This window comes from Martes martes (genome assembly GCF_963455335.1).
Source record: "Martes martes genome assembly, chromosome: 16".
Lineage (NCBI taxonomy): Eukaryota > Metazoa > Chordata > Mammalia > Carnivora > Mustelidae > Martes > Martes martes.
In genome coordinates, this window is record NC_137904.1 from 44890428 (window position 1) to 44901688 (window position 11261).

Below are 11261 nucleotides of genomic sequence, written 5' to 3' on the forward strand. Positions count from 1 at the left end.
GGGTCACAGGGTTTCCTGCAGCACCAGAGCTATAGCTAGACGCCCTGGACGAGATCATCCATCAGCCCTAGTTCCCAAGAAGACACCTATTTCTCCAGAGGATGCGACTCATTCCCCAAAGCTACATTCTTGGGAGACTCTGCTGTTTCCATGCCAAGTTTGGGGCCCTGGGGAATTCTTCTCGGGGCCAAGGGTCCCCAGGTGTCCCGCACAGCTGTGCCCTTGCCACATGGCCTAAAGAGATGACCATGAAGAAGTACCCACCTCTGTCCCATTCCCATTCTGAGGTGCGTGCTGCTGTCCCCTGTTGCTCTCAGGGGTTCTCTCTCTCCCCTTTCACTTCTGGGAACCTGGCATAAACTATTCAGTGATTTAATAATGCTCCATGTTTATCCCATCACACGTATTCTCCTCTTGAAATTCTCTCAAAAGAGGGGCGCCTGGGTGGCTCAGTGGGTTAAAGCATCTGCCTTCGGCTCAGGTCATGATCCCAGGGTCCTGGGATCGAGACCCACGTCAGACTTTCTGCTCGGTGGGAAGCCTGCTTCCCTTCCTCTCTCTCTGCCTACCTCTCTGCCTACTTGTGATCTCTCTCTGTCAAATAAATAAATAAAATCTTTTAAAAAAAAAGAGAGAGAGAAAGAAATTCTCTCAAAAGAGAGGGCAAGAGAAAGGCATCATTATCCATTTGTACAGATAAGAGAATGGAGGCTGGGAGAGATGGAGCCCCCATCCCTGCCCCTCCCCCACCCCCTCCCCGACCACACAGGAAGAGGAGGCAGGTGATACTCAGATTCAGATACTCCAGAGCCCATGCACTGTCCCTGTCCCCTGGCTCCCAGGCGGGGACCAGAAGAGGGACCATAGTAACCAATAAGCAGTGTTCACAGTAAGCACAGGTGCCCCTTTCAGACAAATTTGTCCTGGTCCCGTCATTACTCCCCAAGCTCCCAGGGCCGGGACAACCTCCACACTGGACTGTGGACCCTTGGAGACCCTCCTTGGAAATGTTCCCAGCCTGGAAACACAGAGCCCTGGACTTTAGACCTGGCAAAAGCTTTAGAAATCACCCTCTCCTCCCCTTATGGGGAAAATGGAAGCCCTGAGAGGTGACCAGAATCACCAGGAAACTGGCGGTCATCAAGACCTGAGTCTCCTGCTTCCCCAGCTGCACTGGGGTCTGGGCTGGCACTGGGCATCGCGTCCCTGCATGAGAAGCTGGGGGGATGTGACTGACATAGGGCTATCATCCCTACCCTGAGCCAGGAGGCCAGATCTAGAAGCTTTCTTTGGAGCCCAGAGACAGACCTCTCAAAAGGACTTTTTTCTCAATCCTCCACCCCAGGACTCTCTAATACAGTAGCAGAGGTCACAGCCTGGAGTCAGGGATCAGCCATTCCAACTAAGCACTTACTATGTATGTCCATGTGTTCATTCGACAAGCACTGGGCACCCACTGTGTGCCAGGAATCTACCACACACAGACTACAGAGGAAGTAGGCATGCACCTGCTCTTTGCACTTACAGCCCAGCAGGAGACAAATAAGGGAAGGGACAGAGTCCGATTCAAGGGCATGCCACCTGCAAAGTCACATGGGGCCCCAACCTTGGAAGAACTTCATGTGTGGTTTAATCCTCTGCTGTCACTGTCTTGAAATTATTAACCATTTTTTGAGCAAAGGGCCTCATATTTTTTATTTTGTCCTGGGCCCAGCAAATTACATAGCCAGTTCAAGGAATAGGCGAGCCAAATGCAGTTTGATAAATGTCAAAATAGAGGAGGTGGGGGCCCAGAAAAGGCTCCAAGCACAGTCTTCTCCAAAGAACTGAGTCCCAGCTGAGTCCCACGGATGAGTGGGAGACATCACACGAAAAAGACAGAAGAATGCAGACAAAGGGAGAGCCTTTGCACAAAGCCCCTGAGATGAGAACGTTCAGGGTGCTTCATAGAACTGCAGTGGTGTGGAATGTGGGGAGTGGTGATAGGCCACAGGCTGAAAGGGGAACTAGGACCAAGAGCCAAGATCATTCTGAAGAAGAACAAAACGGAGGAGCTCATCCTGTTGGACATCAAGACTTTTGGCAGATTTCCTATCATTAAGGGAATGTGGCTTTGGGATAAACAGACCAGTGCAACAGAACAGAGACTCCAAAAACAAGCCCACACACAAATGGAAACATGAGTAGGACAAAAAAGGCATGAATCAGTGGGAAAGTTATTCAATAAATGGTGCTGGAACAGGTGGCTACCCATATAGGAAAAAAATTAGATCCTTGTCTCACACCACACACACGAATCAGTTCCTGGTGACTTAAAGACCTAAAAGGTAAAAGTAGGGGCACCTGGGTGGCTCAGTTAGTTAAGCTTCTGCCTTCGGCTCAGATCATGATCTCAGGGCCCTGGGATCAAGCCCCACGTTGTCAGGCTCCCTGCTCAGCAGGGAGTCTGCCTCTTCCTCTCCCTCTGCCCATCCCCACCCTTGTGCTCTCCTGTGGGCTCAGTCTCTCTCTCTCTCAAATAAATAAATAATCTTTAAAAAATAAAAATAAGTAAAAGGTAAAAGTAAAGTTTCAAAACTTTCAAAGCAGGGGCGTCTGGGTGGCTCAGTCATTAGGTGTCTGTCTTCTGCTCAGGTCATGATCCCAGGGTCCTGGGATGAAGCCTCGCATGGGGCTCCATGCTCAGCAGGGGAGTCTGCTTCTCCTTTTCCCACTCCCCTGACTTGTGTTTCCTCTCTCACTGTATTTCTCTCTGTCAAGTAAATAAAAAATCTTAAGAAAAAAAAAGAAAGAAAGAAAACTTTCAAAGCAAACAGGAGTGCCTGGATGACTCAGTTGGTCCAGTGTCTGACTCTTGATTTCAGCTTGGGTCATGATCTCAGGGTCTTGAGATCAAGACCCATGCGGGGTGTGGAGCCTGTTTAAGACTCTCTCCCGGGCAACCCTCTCGGGTCCCCTCCCTCTTTGGGAGCTTTGTCCTATCACTCAATAGACCTTGCTTTGCTGGCACACACACAAAAAAAATTGCCTCTCTCCCTCTGTGCCTCCCCCCACTCTCACTCTTTCTCTCTCTAAATAACAAAAGAGAGGCACCTGGGTGGGTCAGTCAGTTAAGCCACCAACTCTTGACTCTTGGTTTCTGCTCTGAGAGGTACTGGGATAGAGCCCTGAATCAGGATAGAGCCCTGTGTTTGAGCTCAGTGCAAAGTCTACTTCAGATTCTTTCTCCCTCCCCTTCTGCTCCTCCCCTCTCACGCTCTCTCTCTCAAATAAATAAATAAAATCTTTTTTAAATAATAATATAAAAATAAAGCTTTTGAAACAAACAAACAACAAAGGAGAGAAAGGATTCAAAGGAGAGACTCAAAGGAGAGAAAGGATTTCTTTAAAATGGCACAGAAAGGGTCTTTTCCTAAAAGGGACGATTGATAGGCAAGACCATGTTGTTAATTTAAAAATATGTATAACAAAATATGTCTGCAAACTGGGAAGACTAGTTCTAACTCATTCACACTCTCTCTCCTCAAACCCCTTTCAAGCACAGCCACGTCTATGAGGGCAGAGGTTCCTAGGTGGAGGGCAGGTAGGGATGGACCTCTGAGATGCCCATGACTTCTAGCTTTGGTTCCCCCCCCCCTTCCTGGTATCAAGGAAGCCAAATTATTAAAAGGTTACTTAGGGGGCGCCTGGGTGGCTCAGGGGGTTAAAGCCTCTGCATTCAGCTCAGGTCATGATCCCAGGGTCCCAGGGATGGAGCCCTGCATCGGGCTCTCTGCTCAGCAGGGAGACTGCTTCCTCCCTCTCTCTCTGCCTGCCTCTCTGCCTACTTGTGGTCTCTCTCTGTCAAATAAATAAATAAAATCTTTAAAAAAAAAAAAAAAGGTTACTTAGTAAATACGCAATCAAAACAAACTATCAAGTACACCTAACTTTTCCTTCCTTGGGGTTTCTCATCTCTTCTGGTAGGCTCTCACCCTGCCCCCACAAACGGGCTCTTTCCCACCCTCTATGTGTCACCTTGGGCTCACATCGCCCATAGCTGCGATAACCCCTAGTTCTCACCCTGGTCCCCTCCACACCCTGTCACATCACACTCCTTTATCTTACCTTCCTGGCCCCTGGAAGCCTTTAGTGTCTAAATCCCCTCTATTCACCCTTGCAACTGAGAACATTTCAATTTATATATTGAAAGATCAAGAAAGGTTGACTGTTTTGAAGAAAATATTTTGACTCCTCTCTGGTAAGGTTCTACCCCACACAATTTGGAGGACACACAGGACACCCTTCGGGTGCCTGAATTCTTTTAGCCCCCAGAGCCCGCGTCACTCTCCCTTGAACCCAGGTTAATGAGCTGGGCATTCTTTCTTTACATTATATGAATGATGTATTTAAATTAGATTAATCCATTTTTAGATTAGATTCATCTGAAGAGTAACTTAATCTAAATGATGAAGTTAAGGCTTGGGTTATATCATTGTTGATACCAGTGTTGATATCAGTGTTGATTAAAAGTGCTGCTCTAAATCCGTAAGAAAGATTACATGGGTAACTGGGAGAGTATGAGACAGTGGGAATTCGTCGCGTCTGGGAGGTTCAGCATCTAAGCCTTATTTAAGGAGAGCCGATCTAACCCATGAAAAGCCTCTTTTCAAGCAGACAGGGCTGCAACAGGGTCAACAAGGTGGAACGTGCCAGAGAACATAAGAATCAACGCTCTCCTGAAGCCTCCGCCAGCGTCCTGCGCCACCCTGACACCCTCCTCCTGCACTGCGCAGGCGCCTAGACGGACCAACCTTTCCCTCCCCCTTCCACCTCTCGCGGACTCGAGAGGACGCCCTCCCGCAGCGCAAAAGTTCCTGCGCAAGCGCCGTCCCGCGTCCCCGCCCCCGAACCAATCGGAAGCGGCGGCGCCAGGGCGCGGAGGCCACGACGCGTTGGTGGGGCCGGAACGTGAGGGCAGCGCGCTGGCGTCACAGGGGCGGCTATATAAGTGAATACAGGCACCGCCCCTCCGCCCCAGTCACTGAGCCGCCGCCGAGGACTCAGCAGCCTCCCCCTTGAGCCCCCTCGCTTCCCGACGCTCCGTCCCCCCCGCCCGCCTTCTCCCGCCGCCGCCGCCTTCCGCAGGCCGTTTCCACCGAGGAAAAGGAATCGTATCGTATGTCCGCTATCCAGAACCTCCACTCTTTCGGTAAGCTACGGAAAGGTCCAAGGGGAGAGGCCTGGGTGGGGCGGCGAAGTGTTCGGGCCCGGACACCTGCCGGATGCTCCGGGCTTTCGTAAACGCAGGCTAATGGAAGGTGTTTGGGCTCGCAGGAAGCGGGGCCTCGACTTGGGCCTTGGGGTCGGCCCTTAAAGCGCGACCGGAAGGAGCGGGCAGGGAGGCAGCCCTTGGGCGGGCCCGGCGTCTCGGGTGGCGCATTTACTAATGGCTCCCGGGCCGCCTTGGGCCACACCCGCCCCCTCCCGCCACCCCTGCGTCACGTCCGTTACGTCACCGCCGTTGTCACGGAGCTGGGAGTGAGAGGCGGCGCCAGCCCTAAGTGACAAACGCTCGCGCCAATGGAGCGGGAAGCTCGGCCCCGCCTTGGAGCTCGGGTTCCGGCCTGTTGCATCAGCCGGGTGGGGCGCTGCCTGCCGGCCCAGGCTCCCCCGGCACGTGATCATCCTCCGGGGGCGGGCCTGGGGCAGGAGGCCCAGGCTCTCCCTGGCGCTGGGAAAGCCGGCCGTCCCGGACTGACCCGTTTGCGGACAGCCAGCAAGGACAGATCTAACGTGACCTAAGCCCTGGCGATTTCAGTATTTGTGCGCGCACAGAAAAGGTTCTTTGGAAGGGTGGCAGTGGCGTCTGAGCCCCAACAGCTCTAAACGAGCTTGATCTTTCTTCCCAGACCCCTTTGCTGATGCAAGTAAGGGTGATGATCTGCTTCCTGCTGGCACTGAGGATTATATCCATATAAGAATTCAACAGAGAAACGGCAGGAAGACCCTTACTACTGTCCAAGGGATCGCTGATGATTACGATAAAAAGAAACTAGTGAAGGCGTTTAAGAAGGTAGGTCTTAAATGAGATTGTAGGAAAATCACATTTAACTTGCTCGGGTGGGGGGTGCTGACTTGGATTGCTTCTCATTAGGGATTGTTAGTGCCCTCTGCCTGTTTGGCTTGGTCTAATTTGTTTTGCTTCGTTGGTGCTTGCAGAAATTTGCCTGCAATGGTACTGTAATTGAGCATCCAGAATATGGAGAAGTAATTCAGCTACAGGGTGACCAGCGCAAGAACATATGCCAGTTCCTGGTGGAGGTGAGTTCAGTCAATTCTTCAGAATCCATTTGTGCCACTGTCGGATTCTTTGTTGTCTGTTCAAGCTCTCCTGGGGACACAGAAGTTTGTTTTATAGGGCTAAGCAAAACAGTGGTTGAGTTTTGAAATATATACACCAGTAGACTTGTCTGACTTATATCACTGTTTGCACGGATCTTTTTTTTTCACCCTACAATTTTTTTTTTTTTTTTTAAGTAATCTCTACTTGGACCCAACGTGGTATCTGAACTCAGAACCCCAAGGTGAAGAGTTGCGTGCTCTACCAACTTAGCCAGACAGATGCAGTGTTTGTGGATCTACTTTAAAGATGCCATTTTAAATTGCACACAGATAATAAAACAGGATGTCTGGCTGGCTGTTCTAAGTGCTAAAATCCTATTACATCATTGGTTCTTAACTGCATACCCTGAGTTACAAACCATTGTGCCCCTGGTGCTCAAAGTGTGTGCCATGGCTCTGGGACTTTTGCCCAGTGTAGAAGCAAGCAGACAAAAGTTGTTGCCATCAGAAATGGACACTTTAATTCTTTTCCTATCCCCTCTTATAACCTTGTTTTCTTTTCTTTGCAGATTGGACTGGCTAAGGACGACCAGCTGAAGGTTCATGGGTTTTAAGTGCTTTTGGCTCACTGAAGCTTAAGTGAGGATTTCCTTGCAATGAGTAGAATTTCCCTTCTGTCCCTTGTCACAAGTTTAAAAACCTCACAGCTTGTATAATGTAACCATTTGGGGTCTGCTTTTAACTTGGACTAGTGTAACTCCTTCATGCAATAAACTGAAAAGAGCCATGCTGTCTAGTCTTGAAGTCCCTCATTTAAACAGAGGTCAAGCAGTAGGCGCCTGGCGGTGTCCGGCCTGAAACCAAGCAGTAACGTGAGGTTTCGGTCCAGCCCAGAGCCCCAAGATCACAGACAGCTATGTCTGGCCAGAAGCTCCTCGGCTCTCCCTCTTCAGAGTTCCCTGCCCTAAGAGAATGTCACCACCTGAACAGTTCACGGTGAAGCTGAGAGGACAGGATGGGGTAAGACAGCAACCGCAGCTGTGCTGCTACAGGGAGTCACTGGTAGTCAAAGCTCGATCCCTGGTGTCTCCAACCCGACCAGGTGGGCAGAGCTTAGGGCAGCCACTTTCCCTCTAGTGAGGCGTCCTAGGACATCTGACTTGCCACCAGGTCTTTTTGACCAGACATATCCTAGCTAATCGATGTCCAAACACCAGAATGTGAGGCCAACCTTCTATCTGAGTTAAACTTTTGACAAGGGAACAAACTTCAAACTGATGTGTCAGTCACGTAGCTAGCTGTAGAGCTTGCAACTTATTAGCGACAGCTGCCCAATGCCATGTGAAGTAACAGACTGGTTTTTTGGTTTATTTCTTCCTTCAGTTTTAATGTTATGTAATGTATTTAAACCCTTATTTAAATAAAACTTGTTTTCAGAAACACCTGACTTGAAGATTGTATTTTATCTATAATCAGTCTCGTATGTGTGAAGGAACCACAGAAATGGGCAGTGAGGAGTAGCTTATGCCCGTAGCTCAACTGGGACCTCAACCTCTTGGCCAAGAAAAGTGAGCTTTTTCCTTCCCAAGTTCTCCACAGGTCACCTGTGTTGCAGGCATGGTGGACAGATGTGGTAACAGGGCTGTCCTTTCCTGGTGGTTATGGAGGAACTTGCTCTGTGGAGCAGTTTGGAGTCTGCTCAGTAATAGGACGTTAGCTTGAAGGCTGTAACAAAGGGACAGACAGTAGTGTGGGACTTGATTTAATCCTCACACCCGTAGGAGGTACAAAAAAAGGGCCTTTTCTAGGGAATAGGTTGGTTTATCAGTGACAGTTCAGTGACTAGAAGTATTCTGAGAAGTTGAAGTACTGCCCGGAGGCCATCCCTTGAAAGGGCAATGAGTATGTGGAAGTTTGTTCCTGGTGCCATTAAGTCTGCTAAAATTCTCCCAGCGTGTGGATCATGAAGTGGTACCAATTTCAGGTCATAAAATACAGGCTGCAAACTGCAGAGGAGTCCTGAAGAATCCACACTTGGTCCCCTCTTGTAGATGGTCAGCCGGCAGCCTTGTGAACAAGACTCTACAGAGGCCAACCTAGAAGAGGAGATGAGATGGGAGGCTGAGATGGCGGCCATTGCCATGAGAGTAGAGGATTATAATACGGGAGATAGACGTGGTCTAATTTAAGGTCCTATAAAACCTCTGTTTAGCAAACGAGCTTAACCAAGTGCTACCAAACATGATGGCATTGTTAGAATGTTTGGGTGATTGTTGTAAATCTAAGATTTGACTGTAGAGAAGAAGGGCTCTTAGAAACTTCTAGTAGCAGCCTTGGAGGCCAACCCCCAGAAAACCGCAATTGGAAAATAAAACGGAATCAAGTAGGTTAATAACAGTAGGTCCTGTGCTAGGCTATTGAGAAAACTTTCACCTTTTAAGGGCTTCAGTTTTCTAGAAAGGAATGAGATGGAGTTAAGCTAGCAGCATCAGTATCAAATCAACCATCTAGAACCAATCAAAACAACTACCTGTAAGCATGACAGGAGTTTTGGGAACACCCTAATTCAGTATCTCAGGCCTGATAAAAAGCACAGGTTGTGCCCATTTGGGAAGGGCAGAACCAGAGATCCTGGGTTCTAGATGAAACTCTACCACTGAGTAGCCCTGTGTTCCCCCACCAAATGGCACAACTGTGCTTTGTAAATGTGTAGCTTACACATTCACAATTTAAATAGCTCATATTACAGGGGCACCTGGGTGGCTCAGTGGGTTAAAGCCTCTCCTTCAGCGGCTCAGGTCATGATCCTAGGGTCCTGGGATTGAGCCCCACATCGGGCTCTCTGCTCAGCAGGGAGCCTGCTTCTCCCCCACCCCCTCGCTCTGCCTGCCTCTCTGCCTACTTGTGATCCATGTCTGTCAAAATAAATAAATAAAATCTTTAAAAATAAAAAATAAATGGCTCATATTACAGAGACTGGTGTATGCAGTGTACAGCGTGGGGAGTCATGGGGTACACTCAAAGCAGACAGGAGGACACCCTGTGTTCGGGAAGCAGATGGCCCAATAGCAGTAAAGGACCAGCACACTCCTTGAACATGAGGCAGAAAGCAGCCAGTACTGCCCCTGGCCTGTCCAAAGAGCCGCAGGTGTTTGGGATTGGGAAGTCTTCCCCATCCAGTCCATACTCAGGGGGGCCAGGAAAGGCTTCATTAAAATTGGTGTCATCTTGGGGGGCCTGGGTGGTTCAGTGGGTTAAGCCTCTGCCTTTGGCTCGGATCATGATCTCAGGGTCCTGGGATCGAGCCCTACATCGGGCTCTCTGCTCGGCAGGGAGTCTGCTTCCCCCTCTCTCTCTGCCTGCCTCTCTGCCTGCTTGTGATCTCTCTCTCTGTCAAATAAATAAATAAAATATTTTTTTAAGAAATTGGTGTCATCTTAAGACAGGGTGTTCTGGTCAGAAGAGTCAAGACCCAGAGGTGAGAGCACCCAGTGTCTCAGGGCCCTAAGGTAGGACCGTTTGGCTGGAACAAAGGCCTTGTATAGAGCAGAAATAACATGGTATTGTCTCTCACTATATGCCAGGCCTGTGCTAAGCACCTATGGCTACACTGGCCTCTTTATTTAAAAGTAGGGACTCAGCCCCACGGAAAAACCGATTCAGAGAAGTGATGCAATGAGCCTTCACGTAGGCAATGAGAAGGGAGCAGAGGGGAAGGAGGGCTGGAAGGTTGGTGTGAGGTCGCAGTGGGCTGAGCCACAAGATGAAAACATTCAGAGGTTAGTCTGTGTTAAAAGAGTCACAGCCAAGAGCAGAACACGGTGAGGAGTGTGTTCCAGCTCTGGGCTGTTGGCTCCTCTCTCCCGCCCAGGTCTCCTCTCTGCCCCCTCACTCCCTCTGGTTGCCTTTCTCCCCTTCCCTCTCCTATTCCCTTCCCTCTCTCCGCTCGCTCTCCCTGGGACAAGCAGACACAGACTCAACAACGTTCCTTCAAATTGTGTTAGCAAGACGAGATGAGTACTGGTCAGCTAAAACTGCACAGGAATCCACAAAAACTACTTTAAAACCTATTCAAAGTTTACCTATAAATAGGACAAAGAAACATGATATATTTGGGAACTAAACATACAGTCAACCGGCTCTGGAATTGCCCAGCTTCCTTGTTTACCAGCCTGAGTGCTGCCCCCGGGTGGCATGAGTGTCAAAACACAGTTGACTGTTCATAAGGCTTTGAAATGGAAGAGCTCCGGGACTATTTAACTTTTCAGGAGGTACACATTTATTTTCAGAGTTAGCAAATAGTGTGAGGCTTTGGCCGTTTCTTCAGTTGGACTCTCTTAAATCCTCCTAATTCAAATATTCATAATACACAGTTCTTGGGAAGCATGTTAAAAAACTCAGATTCTAGGGGTGCCTGGGTGGCTCAGTGGGTTAAGCAGCTGCCTTCAGCTCAGGTCATGGTCCCTGGGTCCTGGGATTGAGCCCCGCATCAAGCTCTCTGCTCAGCGGGGAGCCTGCTTCTCCCTCTCCCTCTGCCTGCTGCTCTGCCTACTTGTGCTCTCTCTCCCTCTCTAATAAATGAATAAAATCTTTTAAAAATTTTTCAGATTCTAGGCCCCACCCAGGATAGTTAGGCTCCATTGGGTGTGAGCTGACTAATCCCACCTGCTTTTCAAGGGCCTAAAGAAACGTCTAGGCACTGGAAGAAACTGATCATCTCCAAAATTCAACCAAAAAACTGTAAGACTCAGAATGGACAAGTTTTTAACACTACAAGAGGTAGCACTGGCTGTCACTGAGATATAATTCTTGTATAACTATATGTAAATGTAATAAAAATTTCTAGAGAAAGAATAGTTTTTTTAAGTAGGGCTTGAACTCAAAACCTTGAGGTCAAGGCCTCAGCTGAGATAAAGAGTCAGACTTAGATGCCCTAA

General features: G+C 49.0%; 1 protein-coding gene across 1 annotated transcript; it reads left to right on the forward strand.

The window, feature by feature from the left end:
• Positions 1-4912: 4912 nt before the first annotated feature.
• On the forward strand, positions 4913-7114 carry EIF1 (eukaryotic translation initiation factor 1). Its single transcript, XM_080826860.1, has 4 exons — positions 4913-5191; positions 5892-6055; positions 6202-6303; positions 6894-7114. Exons 1-4 carry the CDS (start codon positions 5161-5163, stop codon positions 6936-6938), a joined length of 342 nt encoding a protein of 113 aa, XP_080682986.1. The 5' UTR covers positions 4913-5160; the 3' UTR covers positions 6939-7114.
• Positions 7115-11261: the final 4147 nt, after the last annotated feature.